Source organism: Cydia fagiglandana, chromosome 1 (assembly GCF_963556715.1).
Source record: "Cydia fagiglandana chromosome 1, ilCydFagi1.1, whole genome shotgun sequence".
Lineage (NCBI taxonomy): Eukaryota > Metazoa > Arthropoda > Insecta > Lepidoptera > Tortricidae > Cydia > Cydia fagiglandana.
Genome location: NC_085932.1, coordinates 28,355,077 through 28,379,330, shown reverse-complemented (window position 1 = coordinate 28,379,330; position 24,254 = coordinate 28,355,077). Strand labels below are relative to the sequence as shown.

The 24,254-nt window shown below is 40.1% G+C and overlaps 1 protein-coding gene across 2 annotated transcripts; it reads left to right on the top strand.

Annotated features, from left to right (window-relative positions):
• Positions 1 to 17,294: 17,294 nt before the first annotated feature.
• LOC134671446 (uncharacterized) lies at positions 17,295 to 22,906 on the top strand. Of its 2 annotated transcripts, none has more exons than XM_063529307.1 (4): positions 17,295 to 17,420; positions 18,745 to 20,287; positions 21,819 to 21,992; positions 22,628 to 22,906. In XM_063529307.1, exons 1-4 carry the CDS (start codon positions 17,388 to 17,390, stop codon positions 22,786 to 22,788), a joined length of 1,911 nt encoding a protein of 636 aa, XP_063385377.1. In that variant the 5' UTR covers positions 17,295 to 17,387; the 3' UTR covers positions 22,789 to 22,906. The 2 variants fall into 2 exon arrangements, with proteins under 2 accessions (XP_063385377.1, XP_063385384.1); XM_063529314.1 differs by having other exon boundaries at positions 17,368 to 17,420; positions 18,691 to 20,287.
• The last annotated feature ends 1,348 nt before the right edge of the window (positions 22,907 to 24,254 follow it).

Sequence of the window (24,254 nt, the reverse complement as noted above, 5' to 3'; positions counted from 1 at the left end):
TAAATATAACAAACCACCACCAAAAGAATAATACTCGACACGTGTTTCGCCTCTCTACGAGGCATCCTCAGGAGTTGTTGTTGTTGTTGGGTGTTGTTCACTATTTGAATTAACTACCCTATGTACATTGTACAATCGTTACCTGCATTAGAGACACACGAACTTTTTGACTTCTCAGATTCGCGCTATTGAAGTTCCACTGTGTACTTATTGATCCCGTCTCAACAAGTCTCGTTTTCCCAAATCCCAGAAAACTCGGAACAACCCAAACAACATGATTACACAGAAACCAGGAACTCAGGATAACTCCGTAATACTTAGGAACACCCAAATATTTGCGTTCCCTGTTTGCTCCGAACTTGTCCAACCCAACTTAATGGAGCGAATGTGAATTCAATATACACCGTGCTCTTGTTCTAATAATACATTAGGATAATTAACTTTGAAGTAAGATCAATACGGGTAAGTATGGTCATACGGGTAAGTGTGGCCTGTTTAAACATTTAGGTAGGTATTAGTGGTTTATTGCGAGTTTATACATTTGCTACTTGCGTTTTGCCACTAAACGCAAGTAGCAGTAGGTAGTAGATATCCATTTAATTCACAATAAGTAAATAGAGCTGCATGAAAGTAGTTTTAAATTAAAAAATCGTACATTATTTATTGCAGAGGCCTGGTAACGGCAAAGGGTATTCCTATTTTCTTAAAACATGAGGAATTAAAAAATAATTATTATTTAACCATCCGACATCATTCATGTACTCGAATCTTAACATCAAAGACAATTTTCTTCCTTAGTATTTTTACCAAACCTTATTTTATAATGATGTGTAATATTGATAACGGGGTTTACTGATGGTATAATGTGTGTCATCCGCATTTTGGACCAAGGACCAATTTTGCGAAAGCCTGAAACTATCCCTACTACTATAGCTGGTCAAGCAAATCTTGTCAGTAAAAGAAGGCGCGAAATTCAAATTTTCTATGAGACGATATCCCTTCGCACCTACATTTTTCAAATTTGCCGTCATTTTCTACTGACAAGATCTGCTTGACCAGCTATAGTACTATACTTTTTTTAATCCCTATGCTTGTTCTACAATCACGTCACGTCTCTCTCTACTGGCAACTCACACAAATATTCAAATTGCCGGCAAAATTGCTGGAATCTGAATCGGTGGCTATTACTGCCGGTTTTTCTGTGAGTGGTTGTTTTTCCGAATTTAAGCTTTCATGTAGTAATTGTGATAAAAAGCTTGTTTGAATCTGAATGTGAATTTTTTGTTGTTATTACTTCGTGTATAACTTTTGACTCACCTTTAAATGAAAATCAGGGATGGCAAAAGTTTCTATCGTAGGAAATCCTAACTTCGCGCGCCATTAGTGCCCACTTCACCCAAGTAAAATATTTAAATAATATATAACTATACCGATAAATAGATATCCTTTGAATTACAATAAAATAGCTGCGTAAAAATAGTTTGAAAGTAAAAATATAAAAATTATATTTTAACTTCGCCTTATTATATTTTTTTTCAATCAAAAAATTATACTAAAACTTATTTCAAATCCTAAAAATACCCCCATAAATCCCATGATACAAATTATAAGGAAGTTATGATTTAATGCTCTAAAAGGCTATTTAGGATACGTATTGTTGCCAAGACTTATTTTAAATGAATTGCAACATTGACAACGGGGTTTGCTAATTCCCTAGTTCAGCTGCTCCAAATCCTAACGAAAAGACATTCTACTGCGCCCTGCCTGTTGACTAGTAAATAAATAGGTATTTCTTACCTAATAACCACGGCCCAGACATCCGAGACACTAACGAGTAACCTCCGTCCGGGGCCTAGATAACTCGCCTAAAAGCCTAATGGCAAAAATGGCAATTCATCGGCCACGCCATTGAATTATGATTAATAGGCGGAAGCTGGTTGTATTCCTATTGCTGCATGAATCCGAGTGACACCTAGAGCTATCTATCGGTAGCCATACCGTGAAAGTCCTAAGATCTTATGTCCATCTCCATCGCACTATTTTTATTTCGATGTTCGCGGTAGCCACCCAATTTTGGGAACCTGAAGCCACCCAATTCGGTTACGGCTCATAAAAGACGTCTCTGCACACACCATCCCAGCTCGTAAAGCCTATTTTTATTATTCAAAAACTGATGGGAAAATTGCATTTTGCAAATTTGAAGTTGTTTCCTCGTCTTTCGTCTTGGCTGGTTGAATTGAGTTAAAAGTGATGATTTTGAATGATAAATATTTATGTAATAACGTTAATTTGAATTTCATTTATAATGTTTTACAAATAGTATTTTCCTCGCTTTGGTCGTGTGGTGAAAAATTTTGTTTCGTGCATATTTACACTGGTGTCACTGGTGCTTAAAGAAAGCTATGGGAATGACAACACGGGACACATCACAGTTCTGGCTCGCTGCCAGACTCTGAAATATGCCTCTGAAGCAAAGCTGGAATCGTAACCGTTATTACATTGATTCGGTAACTAAAGTTATAATTCATCATAACTTATGACTCATAAGTTAATCAACGTTATCGTGGTTAACGGTTTTTTTTGGCGGTACCTAACAATCGTGTGGTTTGCCTGATAAAAAGCCGTTTCCATGGTCTATGGATGCTTGGTACTCTAGAGTTGCCACGAGCTCACTGCTGATCCTTATGGTCTTTGAAAATAAACAGACAGGCTAGATTTTGCTGTCTGATGAATGTTTCCTATGTATATTTACATGGCGCAGTCGGCAGACTTACAGATATATAACGAAAGTTTCGAAAAAGTTAAAAAAGATACCAAAAATATATTTTTTTTTTATAGGAAACAACGGAAACTATTCGATTTCCATGCAAAAATATGAGATGATTCCCAAAAATTTCCATGTTGAAATGTCGCTATTTTGGAAACTTTCCGAAGGAACATCAGTGGGTAAAACACGAACCTAAGCCAAATCTTTGAATGGTACTCTTGAATGGCATTCTTTTGAATGGTAAATTAACGTTTAAACAAGTTTTTTTTTTAAATAACGGATAACGAAGTAATTTAATTTGAAATATTGCCAAGCCTTATTCTGATCTGAGCCTCTGAAGACACAATAATATGACTTAATCATGTCCACTGGCAAACGGGGCGGAACATGAAAAGTGTGTTATGTATATGTTATTTCGGCTCGAGTCGTTTAACGGAGAATGGCTTGAAAGATAGTTGTTGTCCATAAACTATGTTATTAATGTTATTATACTCTTATTTATTAGTTGTCCATATGAGTTGTTTGTGTCGAGATTAACCTTTTGAACGCCACAGACGGTAATTGACGTCAACGCAAAATCGTGACAACGACGCCAAAGACGCCATTTGACGTCGATCATTTTTTGATGAAAATCTACTGAAAATCACCCCACTTGTTGGCATTATTTTACTTATAGTTATTCGTATACCTTACTGAATTATCTTGTTTTATAGACACTTTTGTCACAATCACTTCGTTATGCAATGCAATTGCAGAACTGTAAGTTAGATTACATTTTAGAGTAGGTACTTTACAGAAATGCTTTATACTTGTCATCTAGCTTGGCAATCGAAAGACCCGCAGAGGAACCTGTATTGACTGTCAACACACTGCAGATTCAATTTTCCTAGAACGTACTTCCTGTAAGCTATGCGATCTCTTGAATCTTAGTAACTATGGGCCCGATTCGGATTTTGAAATAGATATCTGTTAGATACTTTTAGACATCACCAATATACGATAACGACATGTTTAAGATCTAACCTGTCAAATTTGACATTTGCGAGATTCTGTAGATATATATATATACTCTTTAACGATTTCCACAGGATATGACTTAGAGATCCAATTCACATCTAATAGATATCTTACTCTATCTAACGTAAAAGTGACATTGGTTGCCCGAATTGCGCTGCAAAAGAGAACTAGTTGATATCTAAACTATAACGTATCTCGAATGGATCTAGTACGTGTCGTCTCTTGTGAATATCTTGAAGTTCGAATACGGCAGTTTGAATCATTTCTTAGTAATGTTGCAATTCATTGAACATCAGGGTTGTCAAAAATACGTGCCCTAAATTCGCCTATAGTACCTTAACTAGCATTAAATTTCCACTATAAATTGTACCGTGGAATTTTGAATAAGTTTTCCAAACTATGCAAGACACTCCTTCTCCTTGACTTTGTTTTATCCAATTCGGTGCAGAGTTAGCTTAGGCGGACTCTATGTATTTATGTTTATGATCATTGTTTTGATGTTTCACACTGGTTTAGGTACCTGATGGTATTAAGCGCTCGGCAAGCCAATGGGATATTACACTGGACGTTAAGTTTGCTCAATTTGTTGTGATTAATATGTCCTAAGTTTAGGGTTGCCATAATTAGTCGGAACTGATAAGGGACAGTGGTATTCTATTCTAGAGCAGGGGATCCAAACATTTTTACCTGAGGGCCATATTGCGCCTAAAAAAGGGGGGGGGGGTGTGTTTCTGGTTGCTGCTGTTTGGAGCTGGGGTTTAGAGAGCCCTGTTTTAGAGCGCTATTAATGGACTAAGCCCCACGGTAAGCTCAAGAAGGCTTGTGTTATGGGACCGGTCGACAAAATACGGGACAAAAACGGGACCAGTATAAATACGGGACGTGATACTTAAATACGGTGACAGTCCCGTATATACGGGACGTATGGCAACCCTAACTAAGTTGCTAATAAAACGATGTAATTATTATAATATTTGTTATACATTACCTAGCCATGTGAACTAAAGATTTGTAACTGATTTTAACAGCTATTGGCAGCTGTTAAAATCAGTTGTTTCAATTTTGTGACAGTGATTTGAAAGAAACTTGGACGTTATTGGAGTTTTTGGTGTTAGCTTAGCTAATATACCTAGGACAAGTTCCTAGCTACCTTACCTACCACATACCATACAATATCCACCCACAAATTCTCGCTTGCTACTTATTCGCTTTGTGACTTGTCGCATATGAACACCGCGGCGCATAGGCATCACTTGCTCGATATTTTTCTGTGAACTCTATTGCCGATGACGCTTCAGCTAGAACAGCGCCTTACTTAATAAAATAATCTTATCATTGTTCAAAACTGTCTAAATTCAATTCAATTAGAACTGTAAAACGGCCCGTTCCCGCCATCTGGCCTCGCAATACTCTGAATGGAGGAGCTAGTTCATAAAATACGTCTATGAAAATGATTTGTTGGATCGAGCAACAGCCGCTGGCGATCTCGTAAACCGGCTGGTTCTATGCAGAGCATTTTAAAGTTATTGCATCGCTTACAAATCAACTGAGCTACGGCTTTTATAGCGGAAGCAGTTATAAAGTTGACCCAAATTTTTTTTATTAAGCTATGAGCTTCATCACATATGTTCCTTGAGTAATTCTAAGCATTTCAAGCCTGGGAGGCAATAAGAAATGTGTGTCTACTCGGATTTGTAATGGATTCAAACTTTCAACCCCTTTTTAACCCTGTTAGGGGATGAATTTTACAAAACGCTGAAATTACTTTTCCTGTCTTTTAATAATATCCCCAAATACAAAGATTCAAGTCCCGCGTTCGAAAATTTTTTTGATATCCATACAAACTTTCAAGTCCTTTTTCACCACCTTAGGGGATGAATTTTCAAAAACGCTGAAATTAGTTTTCTTGTATTTTAATAATATATCGTTTTACGAAGTTTCAAATTCCTAGCTTAAAATAAAACTTGAACCCCATACAAACTTTCATCCCCTTTTTAACCCCCTTAGGGGTTGAATTTCTCAAAATCGCTTCTTATCTCTTGTACACTTTATAAATGTAATCTAGTATGCAAATTTCAACTTTCTATCTTTTGTAGTTTCGGCTCCGCGTAGCAAAAATCTCCAACCAAATTTTTCACCTTTTTATGTTTTTCTTGTAAAATTACTATGAAATTGAAAAAACAAATATCAGCAATGAATTCTACGTCTTTGGTTTATACGAAAATGATACCAAACTTGCCCTAGTACCCACCAGGATCAGAGTAGATTTTTTTTAAAGATGACGGATGGCGGCCGTCTTTGTACCCCTCCCTCCCCCCCACTTCAGGCTAGAAATGCTTAGAATTACTCAAATATCAGATGTGATGAAGCTCATAGCTTAATAAAAATTTTTTGGGTCATGTATGGCAGCGTTACATAACTGACTCCAGTATTAGGGGCGTTGTCAATTATGCAATATTGTTGGATTTGTGGGGCTATTCGCTTACGGCCGTGGATTGGACTGGAACCGATTGCTGCAGGAAACGTCAAAAAGTTGTCACTATCAAGACCTAGTTGCCTTTATATTAAACTTGACGTTTCTTTACGCTTCAATAATGCAATCGGCAGTATTTCTGCAGCTGTATTGCATTACTGCCGACAGCATTGCTGCCGCAAAATCGATGTTCTGGCCGGATTTTTAGTGTTCCGTACAAAACTTTGTTTACGGAACACTTATGGGATCACTTCGGTCTTGCAAATCAGTTAAATACGTTTTTCTCAGAGACCGTTTAACATAGATACCTAAAATTTGGAACAGTTATAGCAATTACCACCACTCATATTGTAAATAAGTCAAAACTGCTTATTTCTTATTTAAGGGGGAAATTTAGAGGGTTGAGAGGGGTAGGCTGAAACTTTTTTCATTTGTAAGAATCGTGTGGGGTACCATTAGAAAGCTTGCAAAAAATTGAGTCGATGGACTGATTTTGACTTCATTTTAGACTGCAATAGTTTCGTCAAAAAATGCATTTAAAGTTGCAAGTTTTCATACAAAAATTTTCACCTCTGTCCTGGCGATTTTCGCGAAAACTATAGCTAACAGGCAGCTGACCAGTCAATACCCAACTTAAAGAAGCATGGAGACGGCGGGAAAATTATCAGCTTAACTTTATCTTTATTAGTTTTTCAACTGCAGCTTGACCTTTGGTTGCTTAGGGCTAGCTAACTGATGCTTACACTGGTCAATTCATATTAGGCGAGAAACATCCTTAGTTAAAACTTTGGCATTGAAATTTATGACTTATGTCTTTGACACAAAGTTTAATTCTGCTTGCTTATTTTTGTGAGATATTTAATTTTATCTCAATAGCATACTATAAGTATGAGAGAGATCTACAAAATACGACCTTATTATATTGCAAATAAGTTTCAATTTCGAACGGGCTTTCCAACCAATGGACTAGGCATCTCAGAAATCGGAAAAATTCAAATTAAGAATTCCGTTCTTGACTGTCGTTGTGTTTTTTTTTTACACAATAGGACACATAGAGTTAGTATGGCGTATAGAGATAATAAAGTCATTTAATATTTATGAACAGCTTTGGCCTCATGTATAGATTTTATTGAGAGTATCTGATTCGTCGAAACAATATACACAATATTCCTTTTCATTAAGTACCATTACATTTCTGTATTAATTGTATAATTATAATATCTATTAATTATATTCAGTACTTATGTATATTTTTGAACGGATCGGTGAGCAACAAGATTCAGGGCTATAACCGCGAAAATAGAAGTTCGCAAATTGCGAGCATTTTTCTCTGTCACTCTAATTACGCCTTCATTGGAGTAAAAGAGAAAGATCCCCGCAAATTGCGAATTTCGGTTTTCGCGGTAGCCCCTCAGTCCTGTTACGAGAAAATAATTTTGGAAGACATTAATTGTCGTAAATAGCTATTAGGGTTCATGCATGTGTTAAATTAGTCTTTACGTTTAGGTTACTATTTTTACTTTTGTATATCATGTTTTACTTTGTGCTCGTATATTATGTCAAATGAATTGCGTGGAATGTTTTATATCTAGTTATAAGTCTAGGATTCATGCTCCTTTCATACGTGCTTAATATTGTATCTATTTATAAGTCTAGGATTCGTGCTCCTTTCATACGTGCTTATAATTAACGAGATTGACAGAAATAAATAAAACTCACTCTGCATATAATGCCCACTAGTTCAGAGATACAAATCGCCCGGCCATTCCTATATAAACCCGCGCCATTTGTAGCATATTCAGAGAACTCAGAGAGCTTAACTCTATCACTTGCCTGAACACTCTCCAGTAAATAAACTCAGATATATGTGTTTTTATTTCACACAACACATATTCCGGTAAATGGAGGTATAGCGGACTTCGAGACAGCACGACGGCCAGCGCGTTCCAGCGGCGAGTTTCTACGCTTCACCCAACGAACCCCTCATCACGAAAAGTTACAGTCTACACTCCACAGTTTGGTCCTTCGAGCCGGATGAAGATAGAAAAACGTACGCGCTGAGTTTCAAGCGACATAGCTTAACTCAGAATCAAGAAAGAAACACGTACGCGCTGAGTTTCAAGCGACATTGCTTAACTCAGACGGCAAAAAAGAAACAAGTACGCGCTGAGTTTTAAGCGACATTGCTTGACTCAGACGGCAAGACTGAATAAAGAACGCGCTGGGCCTAGAGGTTCGCTTCGGCTCAGACCCAACCCCAATACCTTTCCGTACCCATTTACCGGCTTGCCGGTCGGACCGTGCAGCGTGTAGGTCGTCCTCCGCTCACGTGTCCTGGCAACTTTCGTTGCATGTGTCACATGGTTGATACCCACACACTGCTTTCGAACGTTCTAGGCATTGCACTTTGCCATTGCGGGAGATTCAGTGCCACGAGGGATCCACGCTACGCTTAGGGCCTGACGTTACGCTCAGTAACGGTCAGTCATAGATATAGGCAGGTCAAGTTAGGGACCCCCGCGTGTGTTAAGTGAAGTGAAGTGGTTCCAGCCAGAAAGATGTCCGAAAAGGAAGCAAGGAGCCTACGACCACGCACCAAGGGCCCGCCTGCGCCCGCAGCCAACATGGACACCCCTACCCCCTCGTCCGGTAAGACTACGTCCGGCGAGACAAATACGTGGAGCAAGGGCACCAGTGGCAACCCGAATACTACCGGTGGAAACGAGTCGGTACACTCGGAAACGTTAAATGCCACGGTAGTAAATCGTAGTAGATTAGGTACGCTAGTGAATAAAGACATCGATGCGCCGCCATCGCCGTCGCGGGCGCCGTCTAATCGCGATTCACATAAAAGTCGCAAATCGGTTAGGGAACGCGATAAACAATTGGCCGTGCTAATGGCCGAGCTCGAGGTTCGTAAAGCCCGTCTAGCCGTTGCTAAGACAGAGTCCGACACTGCAAATGTACGGCTGCAGATTGCGCAATTGAAGGCGCAGTCTGTCGGCAGCAGTGACGCGACCGTCGAAGCTACTAAGACAAAGTCCGACACTGCAAATTTACGGCTGCAGGTTGCGCAACTGAAGGCGCAGTCTGTCGGCAGCAGTGACGCGACCGTCGAAGAACGGACTAGAAGTTGGGTAGAACGACAAGCTAGGTTACAGCACGAGATCGCAAAGGAAAACGTTAAAATCCCGCCGCCGAAAGAGACCGCGCAAACGCAACCGCCGCCGCGTGCAGCCGTCGATCGGGCTAGCAGACCACCCCCGCGCATTGTAGAGGTACCGCACGGTACCTACGCGCCAATGTACCATAAACCGCCGGAATTGCCTACATTCGGCGGAGATATCACCGAGTGGATATCATTTAGGGCAGAGTTCGAAGATACGTCGCCCATGTTTAGTGCCGTCAATAACGTCAGTCGGATTAGGCGCGCACTTAAGGGCGAAGCTCGGACGGCCGTAAAATCAATAATGTACACGGTTCAGGATCCGTACGAGATAATGGAAGCGCTGGAGCGGCAGTTCGGCGACCCTGAGGAGATTGTTCTTACGGAAATTCATAACGTTAAACGCATGCCGCGTTTATCCGAAGACAATTCGAATATAACCTCATTCGCCGCGCATGTAGCGAATGCCGTCGCCACCATTAGATCCTTGCGTCAAGAGAAATACTTGCACGCGCCTGAGCTCGTGAATAAAATCGTGGATAAATTGAATCTGATAGTGCGCTATGAATGGGCCAAATATAGGCAGTCTAACGTAGAATCACCCGGGTTAGTTGCGATTTCCGAGTTTCTTAACGAAATTAGCACTGCGGCCAAGCACGTAAACCGACATAAGCCGTCTAACAGGTCACGGAATGCAGTGAACGCGGTTTCTTCTGTGCGCGAACCGAGCAGATCGAGCCAAGCTCTCTCTGGGTCTCGCGCCCCCGCGTTCTACCGTGACACGTCTGATGAATCGCGGAGTTCAGGGAGTGCGGTTTCCTCTGTGCGCGAACCTAGAAGATCGAGCCAAGCTCTCTCTGGGTCTCGCGCCCCCGCATTCTACCGTGATACGTCTAGTGGATCGCGAAGTGAACGAAGCGCGGTTTCCTCTGTGCGCGAGCCCAGTCGATCGAGCAGCGCTCTCACTGGGTCCCGCGCCCCCGCGTCCTTTCGCGACTATAGTTCGGATTCGGAGTCAGATTCCCGCGAATCATACACACGTGATACGAGAAATAGATCGCGTTCTAATAAATCGACTATAGCTCAAGTAAAGCACCGCGATGGTAATTTAAAGAAAAAGCCAGCATCAACCAGAGCTCAGCCTAGGCAGCAGACATCGTCTGTCTCTGTCTCGCGCGATGCGTGCGCCATATGTAAGAACGGCAAAGAACACAAAGTTAGTGAGTGTTTGAAATTTCTAGCCGCGACTATATCTAAGCGATGGGACTTGGCAAAGGGTGCTAAATTGTGCTGTAGATGTTTAGGCGCGAGTCACCCTAAGCCTTATGGGTGCCAATATGTCGCGTGTGGCATGAATCAGTGCGAAGCCGGACATAATAAACTATTACACGGTCGAAACGCGGCCGCGTCCGCGAGCGGTAATAGAGTCCCGGCAGCACCTGCAGTACTCAATGTTAGACTGCCGCAGACGTGTCACAAAGTCATGCCTGTAGAGGTGTCGGAACCGTTAGGTACCGTCCAAACCCTCGCGCCACTTGACGAAGGCGCGACAATGACTTTGACGCTACACGGAACTGCGGACAGAATCGCGCCCGCGGTACAATTGGTTGGGCACGCAAAGCCTAATACCGCGGACGACGAGGCCTTACAACTTGTGAAACGGCATTCTGAGGTAGAATCATTAGACGTTTCGCAAAAGTTGCCTCGGGTCGACCCCGACCAACGTGCGCTAGATTTACTAGAAGCCACCTGCGAAAAGATACCGGGGGAGCAAAGGTATCGCTCGGGCTTACTTTGGCGGTCAAATGACGAGAAACTCCCCAATAACCAAGCGCAAGCATTGCAACGGCCGTACAGTCTAGAACGAAAGCTAGACCACGATGCGAAACTTAAAGCCGAATATGCAAAGTGTATGTTGCTTGACAAAGGTTACGCGGAGAAAATAGACTCGCCACCGCCCCCCGAGGCACCCCGGACGTGGCCTCTGGCGCATTTCCCAACTTTTCACCCGCAACGCGGCAAAATGCGATTAGTTTGGGACACGGCCGCCACAGCTTGCGAACGTTCGCTTAACAGCGCGCTGTTGGCTGGCCCCGACCTGTTAAAGTCACTTTTTGGCGTATTAATGCGCTTCCGTGAAAGTAAAATCGCGGTGTTAGCCGACGTCAAACAGATGTTTTTACAGATCGAAATAACAGAGCAAGATCGCGATATGTTACGTTTCGTTTGGCGGACAGGGATCGATTGGGACAGGCCTATATCCGTCTCACTCGCACCCGCGTGGCGATCGTTCATTAATAATGTACGGTTAGTTCGCGCCACCGCTGGTAGTCTGGTTGCCGCCGAGGTTTTCAAAGCCGTATTGCTCGCTAAGAAAACGTAAAGAAACTGCATGAAGGTGACGTAGTAACGAGGAACGTGGCCCAGAGGCGTAATCGCCCAGCTATATCCTGGCCTGGATGGCCATTGTTCGCACACGCGCAGGTGACGTCCGCCGCCCAGTTTCTAGACTCATCCCCATTTACTCCGCGCATGAAGACGGTGTTAACACACGTGGGGGAGACTGTCGTAAATAGCTATTAGGGTTCATGCATGTGTTAAATTAGTCTTTACGTTTAGGTTACTATTTTTACTTTTGTATATCATGTTTTACTTTGTGCTCGTATATTATGTCAAATGAATTGCGTGGAATGTTTTATATCTAGTTATAAGTCTAGGATTCATGCTCCTTTCATACGTGCTTAATATTGTATCTATTTATAAGTCTAGGATTCGTGCTCCTTTCATACGTGCTTATAATTAACGAGATTGACAGAAATAAATAAAACTCACTCTGCATATAATGCCCACTAGTTCAGAGATACAAATCGCCCGGCCATTCCTATATAAACCCGCGCCATTTGTAGCATATTCAGAGAACTCAGAGAGCTTAACTCTATCACTTGCCTGAACACTCTCCAGTAAATAAACTCAGATATATGTGTTTTTATTTCACACAACACATATTCCGGTAAATGGAGGTATAGCGGACTTCGAGACAGCACGACGGCCAGCGCGTTCCAGCGGCGAGTTTCTACGCTTCACCCAACGAACCCCTCATCACGAAAAGTTACAGTCTACACTCCACATTAATAGTATATGACATTTAAATATCACAGTTTTTAGAAATTGACGAAATATTATTTTAACGTAAGCCGATCTTGTTTTTTAGCAGTTCTAAATAATATTAAAGTCTATATATATGGCATAGAACTAGAAACAAAATCAAATAAAAAATAATAATGAGTTCTAAAATTCAAATTGAAGGAGTATACATTTAAGGTATTATAGGCCAAGCGCGCACCACGATATTAATTTTTACGACACGATTTTAGAATCGCGCTGTAATATATCGCAGAAAATTCACTGCGCGCACTGCGATGAAAAAGTCGACGATTTGTTCATTCTCAACATGGATTTCGTACCAGTCGCTTGTCGTGAAACGTGTCTTTATTGTCTTTAATATGCGATTGCTGTATGACTTTGAGCATTTATAACACAAAGGTGATCCCCGTCTATTTCCATAATTAAATGGTCAACATCTAGCGTCTCATTTTGAGACTCCATTGGAGATGCAGGTGCCGAGATGTTGGGGTTTGGAGAGCGAAATGCCGACTGAGGTCCGGCCGGGGTGCGATTTTATTATCATAGTGCGCGCGGGACCATACAACTCCGCATGCTGCAATTCACTTTGCGACAATCGCGTCGCGAACAGACGCGCGCCTCCCGTAACTTTTCCAAGTATTTTTAAGTACAAGTGTCTAAGTCGCAAGATCCAAAGGCTGAAGTCGCATTGGGCCGAAAGCCCGAAGCATCCAGGAGGTCAGTTCTAAACACAGGTAATTAATACAAGTGTCTAAATGCGAAGGCCGGAGGCCGAGCTCCGCGTAGGGCCGATGGCCCGAAGCCTGCAAGATATCAGTGGTTAAACACAGAACTGACAGCCTGGACGCTTCGGGCCTTCGGCCCTACGCGGAGCTCGGCCTTTGGCCTTCGCATTTAGATACTTGTACTATTGTTCTGTGTTAAAGCACTGACATCCTGGACGCTGCGGGCCTTCGGGCTACGCGGAGGTCGGCCTTTGGCCTTCACATTTAGACACTTGTACTATTGCTCTGTGCTAAAGCGATGACATTTTGCTAAAGCTCGGCCTTCGGCCTTCGCACTTAGACACTTTGTACTATTGTTCTGTGTGTGTAGTTGAATACGGTATCCTAAAAACAGGCAAACAACCTCTGTAAAATGTAACGATGCGAGCGGTACGGCTACCATCAGTTTGGCATTGACATAAACGCTACCGTGGGCGTGAACGTAATTTTTTTTCTATGCATCTCGCTCGTACTGACATATTAGTGCGAAAGAGATATACCTATAGGAAGTAAATTACGTTCACGATATCGTTTATGTCAATGCCAAACTGATGGTAGCCGTACGGAACACTAAATGCCTCGAGCTATCTCGGGCTTGGCCAAATTATTAAATATTTATTTACCTACACCAACTCAAAATTTGCATCAATTTACTTTGCTACTCTTATAGATAAAATGCGATACTGTCATCAGATTTTGAAAAATAAAGAGAGCCTTTACGAGCTGGTATAGTAAAAAATCAATAGTGAAGTAGTTAGATCATAAAATAGAGCCACCGATGTGATAGCATGCGATCAACTTAGAAATGCCCTTTCAGACGTAACGTCATGAAGAGCACATGTAGAGCGCTGCAACAAAATTACCCCCGATACTCGCTCGCGGAACAGCAACGCGCTAACTTCGTTAGCTCCTCTGTTATTACACTCGTGGCAAAAGAAAGTACAACAACTTCCGCCAACACTACAGTGTAATTGCACTGAAACTGAATAAAATGTTAAAAAGTTCGCAACTATGCGGCGAAAACATGAAATTAAATTGTGTTGGATTAACAGCCTTTTTTACTTGCGTCGGGTGGGTTTTAATTTTAATCTGACACGAGTTTTTCCTTTATAATTTTTTCGTACCACTTTTTTGTTTCATAATGTATTAGGTATATGCAATGAGGAGGCAAACTGTCCTGAAAACACTCAGTTCAGTATCTTTAAATATTAAAAGCTTAGTAATGACGGTGTCATAAAGTCGCTATCCGTGGATAAACGGTGACAAAGCCCAATCTCGACAAAACGATTACGAGGCGAACAACACAACTTTTAACGTCACTGCTACGAGTAGCATTGCCTTCACTAGCCGAGTCTTGGCTCGGCCTACCGCTACCTAAGCTCCGTTCCGGACCTGGCCCGGTCTAACGGGAGTCATCCTTAAAGGATGCCTCACGATCGGTGACAATATGTATGATGCTTTCTATAGAATATAATATAATAATTTATTTGCAAGAATATGTATTATAGAGTTTGGGGCTAGGTCGATCTATTTGAGATTGTCCCCAAATATATCTCGAAACATATCTCAAGCCTCCCCCTTGAGATATGTTCAGCAGTGGACGTCCAATGGCTGAGATGATGATGATGATGATATCTCGAAACCGCAATGAAACTGCGCACTGTTCCACCCGACTGCCGGCCTAGCCAAGGTTGCAATCGCTATCGATTCGAAAGCGAAAAACTTTATGTCTCTCTATCTCTCTTCCATATTAGTGCGACAGTGACAGTTGCGTATCGATCGCTACGGAGCGTTAGCGATTGGCGTCTTGGCTACGCGGCCTGGTCGGTAAACGCTACGAATACGTCAGTAGCACTAAACCGCTGCTTTACGCACTTGTGCCCGCACTTTGTATTCCGCAGATGGATATCATACAACATTTAAACGTTTTTACAACGACACTAAACTCGTGAGGCGCTATCTCACTTAGTTCACTCGTTCGCAGCGTCGTAAAATATGAAAAGCATCCGAAATAAAGGTGTGACATAAAACTCGCCCATGATAACAGTATACTGAGCGCGTAAAGAATTTAAGACAAGCGTAAAGTTTTATTTTGTTTGCGTTGATCCGCGACGCTCCCCTGACGCAGTGCTGTACCAATATTGACACGATTTATAATCATGTATGTTAGCACTCGATATCCTTTCGAGCGCTATTCGTGATAAGATAATACTGATAATTTGTAGTAGGAGGTCTTCCATGTAGAAAAGAAAACACTAATATTTATCGTTTATTCACATTTTGTTCATAATTTTATAAAGCACACTTCTATGAAGATTAGCTATATTGGTAATATTAGTGTAGCACCATTGCACAGAAAATAAAAATAATACACGTTTTAAAACACTTGTTAGCACAGACTGTTAAAATAAGGTTTTAACTTTTTAAGTACTTCTAAGGCTGCTCAGATAACAATCGTCGCTTCAATGAGCTGCAGGGCCTTTTAATATATCATCACCCCTCCAAGCTTTTTCTACCTGTTCGTCAGGTGAGGTAGGCTGACCGGTAGTGACGTCACAATGATTTAATCATGTTAACTAAAGTTGAATGGTAAGTTCAGTCACATGATTAATGTAACTCACATTACTTTTTAACCAACTTCCAAATCTCAAAAAGGAGGTTATCAATTCGATTGTGTTTTTTTAAATGTTTGTTACTCCATATCTGCGTCATTACTGGAGCGATTTTGAAATGATCTAATTTGATTGGCTAAATACTACTTATACCAGTAGCCTACTTTGTTTAGATGCTTATTAAACGTTCTACAAAATATATTTTCATACAAAATCTGCAGGAAAAGCATTGCAATTTAATACCGGAAAGCATATAACGATATTTTGTTGGATTCTAGCTCGTAGGTACAAACAGCACCTTATCACAAAAGGCATAAGGTCTATCGATGTACAGTTAACAATATGGGTGGTAAATGTTACCTACTAGAATCATAATACATCCGTTACGCAAATTAAAAACATCGTCTGTTACGAATTATTTCCAATTCGCCATACTTTCGGTCGGTAAAATGGCTGAAACTATTTTTTTAAATGCTTTAATATCTTTTAGCTCTCTGCGCTTAAGAGGGGGCTTAAGAGAAATTGCAGTTTTTATTGAACACTGTGAATAACAGAAAGCAATTAAAAAAAAACAAAAAAAAGCAAAAAAAAAACGGTCACCCATCCAAGTACTGACCACTCCCGACGTTGCTTAACTTTGGTCAAAAATCACGTTTGTTGTATGGGAGCCCCATTTAAATCTTTATTTTATTCTGTTTTTAGTATTTGTTGTTATAGCGGCAACAGAAATACATCATCTGTGAAAATTTCAACTGTCTAGCTATCACGGTTCGTGAGATACAGCCTGGTGACAGACAGACGGACGGACGGACGGACGGACAGCGAAGTCTTAGTAATAGGGTCCCGTTTTACCCTTTGGGTACGGAATCCTAAAAACACGCAGTAACTAGACTATATTTGCGAAATCGGCTTTAAGCCACACCGACAAGTTTAAGTTGACTCTATATATGAAGTTACCTGTATACTATAGCAGTATAATTTTAGTACAAAATAGCTAGTATAATAAAATCATTTATCCATATATATATATACATTTTTTTGATAATTTTATGCGTGTTTATTTTGAGTTTTAGTCGTGTGTCGATAGATGGCAGTAAATTTACAGTGAATTTACTATGACAGGACCCCTCTATACTATCTATTTTTTTTGCTAGGGGTAAAAAGTTAAAAGCCACGCAATCATGTAGTGTAGGTTTTGCTCTCTTCTTCTGTTCTGGCTTAAGGCCTCCTCTTAAAAAAATCGATCTTAGTATGAAATTAATAATCATCAAACAGTTACCTTGCATAATTTACTTAGATCGAGCTCGTTATCTTTTTAATTTCAAATTAATGAACAATTTCACACTTGCTATCTCCTCGGATTCAATTAAGCGATTCCTCGGTATAAAAATCAATGCTTTGGATACATGGAAAATATCAAGCAGTGTAGTGAGGAAAAGTGAAGATGGGCGCAATAAAACTTCTGGTCTCGGTTTTGGTAAGTAATCAAAATCTCATTTTTAGGGTTCCGTACCCAAAGGGTAAAACGGGACCCTATTACTAAGACTTCGCTGTCCGTCCGTCCGTCCGTCTGTCACCAGGCTGTATCTCACGAACCGTGATAGCTAGACAGTTGAAATTTTCACAGATGATGTATTTCTGTTGCCGCTATAACAACAAATACTATAAATAGAATAAAATAAAGATTTAAATGGGGCTCCCATACAACAAACGTGATTTTTGACCAAAGTTAAGCAACGTCGGGAGGGGTCAGTACTTGGATGGGTGACCGTTTTCTTTATGCTTTTTTTTTGTTTTTTTTTTTTGCATTATGGTACGGAACCCTTCGTGCGCGAGTCCGACTCGCACTTGCCCGGTTTTTACAACCTATCTTCACACTACAGCAAAGCAACATCTGGGAGACCGAGCACTGCTCGGAAAACATTATAAAACCTCAATAATGCGCGTTTTTCCAGAGATAATAGTTACCTAGTTAGATCTATTTATCGCCCCCGAATACCCCCACCCCCATATAGAAAATTTCATCAAAATCGTTTCCGAGATCCCCGAAATATATATGTTACTGTAAAGTTACAGCCCGAAGTACGGTTAAACCTAGGATTTACCGGTAAACCTGTAAAAGCCCGAAATGTTAAATCATACTAGTTTCCTTGGGGCATTTCCCATTGATTCGATGGGTTTTGTGACGATTACCACAAATATTTTGTATGGTGGAATTTATACATTTTGTACTTTTGGACATCTGGGGTACTTTTTAGGGTTCCATACGAAAAAACTCTTACCCCTTAACCCTTTTAGGATTATTTTGTTGTCCGTCCGTCCGTCTGTCTGGCTGTCAAGACCCTTTATCTCGGGAACGCGTGGAGGTATTCAGTTGAAATTAAAACCATATAAGTACTCAAGTCTACAGTCCCTTGAAGCGGTGAAAAAACTTATAAGTTAACGTAAAAAATATATTTATGTCGCAAAAAACGCATATTTCGTAACTCTCAAGAGAATCAAAATTGATAGGGTACTTCCCGTTAACCTAGAACTATGAAATTTGGCAATTAATATCGTTTTACACTACAAGTACAGGAAAAATCTGAAAACTATAAATTTGTAAAAAAATAAAAAAGTAGGTAAGTTCATTTTGTGCGAAACTCTCGGTGGGCGAGTCCGACTCGCACTTGTCTGGTTTTTTTTTCCTATTTTTAATCAATAACCCTCTTGATTTGAGCAAACATTAACAATTTCGCTTTTGTCAGGTATTCTAGACTTTTTTTAAAATACCTATGAATCGGCTTGAAATTGAATTCCAGGTGATATTATTAATCAGCGAGTATCAGGTTTTGGGCTGTAACAGTGTTGATGAAGAAAAGTTGTTGAAAAGCATCCTTCCTAAAGACGATCCAGAAAAGCAAGTAGGTCTTGGTGATCCACTAGGAATGAAACGGTTAATCTTACATCTAATGCTATTTTCCAAGTTAGGTCTTCCAGATTGTATAAATAAACACAAAAGTGCTTGCGAAAGTAAAAATCATGAATTTAAACTAGAAAGAGAAACGTTCAAATCCAGTTCGAAGGAAAAATATGTTTTGAAGGGTAAACCTAAAGTGATAAAAGACATAACAGACTTTGGCCATTTAGTACACAATAAAAAAGACCAATCGAAAGCCCAAATAGCTCTCAGATTCATAAAAGCGTTCTTAAATCTACCAAAGTTAGTGTCAGATCAACTGAAGACAGACTACAAAAGCAAAAATCATGAATGCAAACTAAAAACAGAAATGTTCCAAACCAGTTCTAGGGATGAGGAAGATATTATGGGCAAACTTAAAGTGATAAAACACTCACCAGACTTTCGTCCTTTAATACACAATGCGAAAGTCCAATCAAAAGAGATAACAGGTTTTAGTAAAGAATTAATATTGAAATTGGCAATATTTCATCTATTACATAAATTTGGGCCAGATCAAAAACATACACTAATAAAAGACTATAAAAGCATAAATCCTGAATTTAGGCTAAAAAGCGAAATGTTCAAATCCAGTTCTAAGGAGGAAAAGGATGATTTGAAAGGTAAACCTAAAGTGATACAAGACATAACAGACTTTGGCCATTTAGTACACAATAGAAAAGACCAATCGAAAGCCCAAATAGGTCTAAGATTGATAAAAGCGTTCTTAAATCTACCAAAGTTAGTGTCAGATCAACTGAAGACAGACTACAAAAGCAAAAATCATGAATGCAAACTAAAATCAGAAATGTGCCAATCCAGTTCTAAGAAAGAAAAAGATGATTTTAAGGGTAAAGTTAAAGTGACAAAAGACTTAACAGACCTTTTAGTAAACAATGGAAAATACCAAAATGGTAGCAACAAATGGAAACAGGCAGTAATGCTAATGTCAGATCACAATACAATAAAAAGAGACCAAGAAAACAAAAATCTTGGATTAAAACTAAAAGAAATGTTTCTATCTCATCCTGCAGAGGCAAAAGACGATATGATTGATACACTTAAATCGATGAAAGAATCATCAGATTTTAATCCTAAAAACATCGAAAATAATGATTTTGAACTTAATCATCAGTCTGTTCTTAATAATGATGCAAATGGACAATTTCCTGAAAGGATACCTGTGATGATCATATCACCAGATTTTGTTGAAATAGGCTGGAAAGAAGTATTCGGGCGAAAAAGCCAAAATGAACCTCACAAAACGTGCAATAATAAAAAAACAAAAGATGTCAGAGCCGGCGGTGAAGTGAAAAAAACAAAAGATATCAGAGCCAGCGAGGAAGTGAAAAAATTTAGTACAACATTCAACACCAATAGCATTCAAAGCGGTGACCATAATGAAAGTAAGAATATTACACATTATTGAGTACGTATTTTTAATACTGATCGCAAATTGAAATGAGCCGTAGGTTTTAGTGCTAATTATCTATAAGGTCAGAACTGCGGCCAAATTCGTCATACCTACGGAAAATTCCGTACATTTCAAATTTAATATAATATAGCCTAATGAAACCAAAAATCGCTGATTTGTCGATGAAAGAAAAAAAACCGCCGTGTACGGAATTCTCCGTAAGGTCCATGTGGCTGATTCCGTCATAGGGACTATTCCGTCATAGGGACTATTCCGTCCACGAGGGTATATTCCTTTGATTTGCAATCGTAGGAAAAAAACATTTGATTTAGATTGCTGAAATTAAAAGCAATTGCCACTTTGTCGAAGAAATTATCAATTTTGTTTGTTTTTCGAGAAGAAGTAGACGGAATAGTCCCTATGACAGAATTAGCCACATTGACCTTATAGGTAAAATTTTGGCAGCATCGTAAAATTTTCGTATAATATACGAAAGTGAATTCATTAGGGCATTACTTGTCGTATTAAAAATACACACTCTATAATTACAAATAAACATCTCAGCGTGTCTTTTACCCTTATCATGTTATCCTCCTCCACTCCCACCGATGGACAACTGCCAGATGCCCGGATCCAGTAGTAAGGACAGTATAGAAACCTAACCCAACAGTTTCTTTCCTCTAATTGCCGTATACCATATTCTGTGGCTAAGTAGCTCTCCGTATATTAAGGAACAAACCCCGTTACAGATGTAAGGGCTCCTCTACACGATGGGCCAACGCCGGCCAATGCAAGGGACGCATTTATGCGTTAGAGGGAGCAAGTGATATTGCTACCTCATTCTACCGCATGACTGCGTCCCTTGGAGTGGCCGGCGCTGGCCCATCGTGTAGAGGAGTCATAAGGTAACTGGTGCTCGACGTGGTCCCAGTACATATCATCTTGAAACTTAAGTCTTTGTTAATAGAGGTGACAGCAAGGTGTCATCTATTGGGCATCAGTATGTTGAGCACTAGTACTTTTACCTTAGTGCACTGTGTATACTTATATTCCATCATATTTTCACGGAAATGTACGAATATCTTGTTATTTCAGTCACTGTCGGTACAAAAAGTACAGAGCTTGACTGAAGTACCGTGACAAATACGAACGTTTCCGGTCCGAAAATACGATGGAAAACAATTGTGCACTATATCTGTATCAATGTTGGCAAAATTATCTAAGGGAATCTTAACTTCGCCGTTAGTGCCCAATTTCGCCTATTAATTAACGTATTTAATTATATTGCCGCCCCGCTGATGAGCCAACGGTCAATGCCACTGTGCGAGTGGTACAGCTATATATAACTAAGCATGCACGTGCGACAGAGATACGAAATGACGTGTCAATGTACGAAGTTCATGTTACTTTAAAAATTAACTTAGGTGCAAAACTCTTCTAATAGTAGCATCATCACACACACTTCACATTCTACTAAGATGCTACTATTGGGACAGTTTTGCATCAAAGTGTAAATTTTTCAGAGAATTGCGAATGCGAAGGAGACGGCTATAAGAGAATTGAATGTAACATATGTCAATGTTACAATGGCAGATGGCGGTGTATCTCACTTGATTGTGATTCCAAGAAATTGAGTGACTCTCACAACACAAACATGCTACAGGGAATGTCGAAAAAACTGTATAATTCAATGCGCGGTAAGAATTTAACTAATATCTATGCCTGTTAGTGTTAATTTTACATGTTTGTTGTCTAATCGTATGCGCGTATAAGTTCTGTAAACACCCAAGAAGAAAGTACATAAAAAAAACAAAGTATACGTATTTAGTTGTTTTGTTATATGATTTCTGATCAATTTAACCATTTTAAAACATATCAATGAAAGAACATGGGTCAAATACATATGGCGTTCTAAAAAAAAAAAAAATATATAAATCTTTTGATAAATTTATACATTTTTAGTTTTAATCTTGTGTCGAAAGATACTGTGCAAGTAAATTTACTGTGACTACAATATTTACTATGACAATAACCCTCTATACTATAAATTCTCCTTGGCATGAGCGTTGCTAACTGGCGCGGACGCGTGCGACGGATTTATATGGCACCCGCACCGCGTGCGTGCGCCCGTTCCGTGCACGACGTGCGCCCGTTCCGTGCACGACGTGCGCCCGTTCCGTGCACGACGTGCGCCCGTTCCGTGCACGACGTGCGCCCACTCCGTGCACGACGTGCCCACGCCCATGCGACGTGGCCGCCCTCTAAGGGCTCAAATCACTTAACCTGAAATAATGATGTGATAATATCTGTTCTTTATTATATAATGTTACAGAGAAAGCAACTGGCTGCATACCCGGCGAAAAAATCGAAGTGGACGAGATCAAAGATTGCCCGTGCATATGCGTGCTGCCCAGTATAATGGAATGCGAAGCGTGCCCCGCTGTCAAGCGTATACAAGTGCCCAAATATATGGCCGCCACCAATAAACCTTAACTGACTGCGTCACGAAAATGATTTTTTAGTATTTAAGATTTTTATTATTGTATACATATGTTAGTTTGTAAGGTATGTATATGGGCCTTAGTTGCCTGAAAATAAATGCTTTGATTGATTGATTTGGTTGATTGATTAAACAGCCTGAGAGAAAGCCATTCGAATTAGATATTGTGTTAACTTTAGTTAAAGTAGGTAACAAGTTTTTTGTTAAAATTTATATCATATTAATAGGTACCTTAATATGATTTCTATAAAATGTTAACGCCGAAAAACGACAAGGTAAACGATATTTCGTACATATTATTTGGTATGATATTGATATACCTGGTGAAATTGTACTAAATTAAAATAAGCCTTTTTTTGAACTACCTGTAAAATTGTATGATGTTTTCAAGAGAAAAGTCGATAATTTTATTTTAATGATAGAAATGAATTCATTAACCATATGGAGGGCTTATTTTAAAGTGCAATTTGTGTAAACACTTCTTTACTTTTAGACTGAGTACGAGTACCTACCTAATAGGTACTCTTGAGCGCATCTCTAACAACATATAAAAAACTGGTCAAGTGCGAGTCGGACTCGCGTTTCAAGGGTTCCGTACATCACACAATTTTCAACAATTTTTTTTTGTACGTGTAACGTGACGTGAGTGAAACGTCTTGAAAAACCCGAATGAGTCAATCAAGTTTTCAACACATGTAATATGAAGTTTTCTGGCGTGGTGGCTTATATCTCTGCAAATATGCAAAGTAGCTTAGATAGGAAATTAAATGCCGAACAATAGTACAAGTGTCTAAATGCGAAGACTGAAGACCGAGCTCCGCCAGGTGTGTCTCACTCCGCGATTTCGTCGCTTTGCTACAGGTAGCTAAACGTACATCCGTTCGACCCCAATTTTGGGGTTTGCCATAAGCCGCGCGTGGCGCTGTCGCCACCTAGCAGCCATATCTGTGCTGATCGTGACAGACGCGTTTTGTTAGAGAGTGAGTCTTCTGTACCTAGTACTATTATTTATTCTGTGGCTCCGCGTAGAGCTTAAAACTCGGAGCGTCCGACGGGTCGCGCTTCCTACAACTTCCGCAAGTGTTTTAAAAGCGAAGGCCGAAGAGAGATAATACCTACAAGGTGGCCAAAAAATACGCACATTCCCGTAGCCAGGGAGGTTTTGGGATTATACCTACTGAGCAACATTTACTATGGGACCCGAAATCGCGAAAAAAAATGTATCTTCCCATAGAAAACGGACCAGCCAAAACATATGAAACAGCCAAATTTTTCTTCGCGATTTCGGGGTTGCACGTCGGCAACGGGAATACACTTAGTTTATTTTATGGCCACCCTGTATAGTGCTTTTTAAAACACATGACAATACCTAGTAACCTAATCAATCAGTACTACAAGTACCATTGCGGCTGTGTGCCAGATACAGCCTAGTCGCATTTTTTTATCTACAGTCCAACTC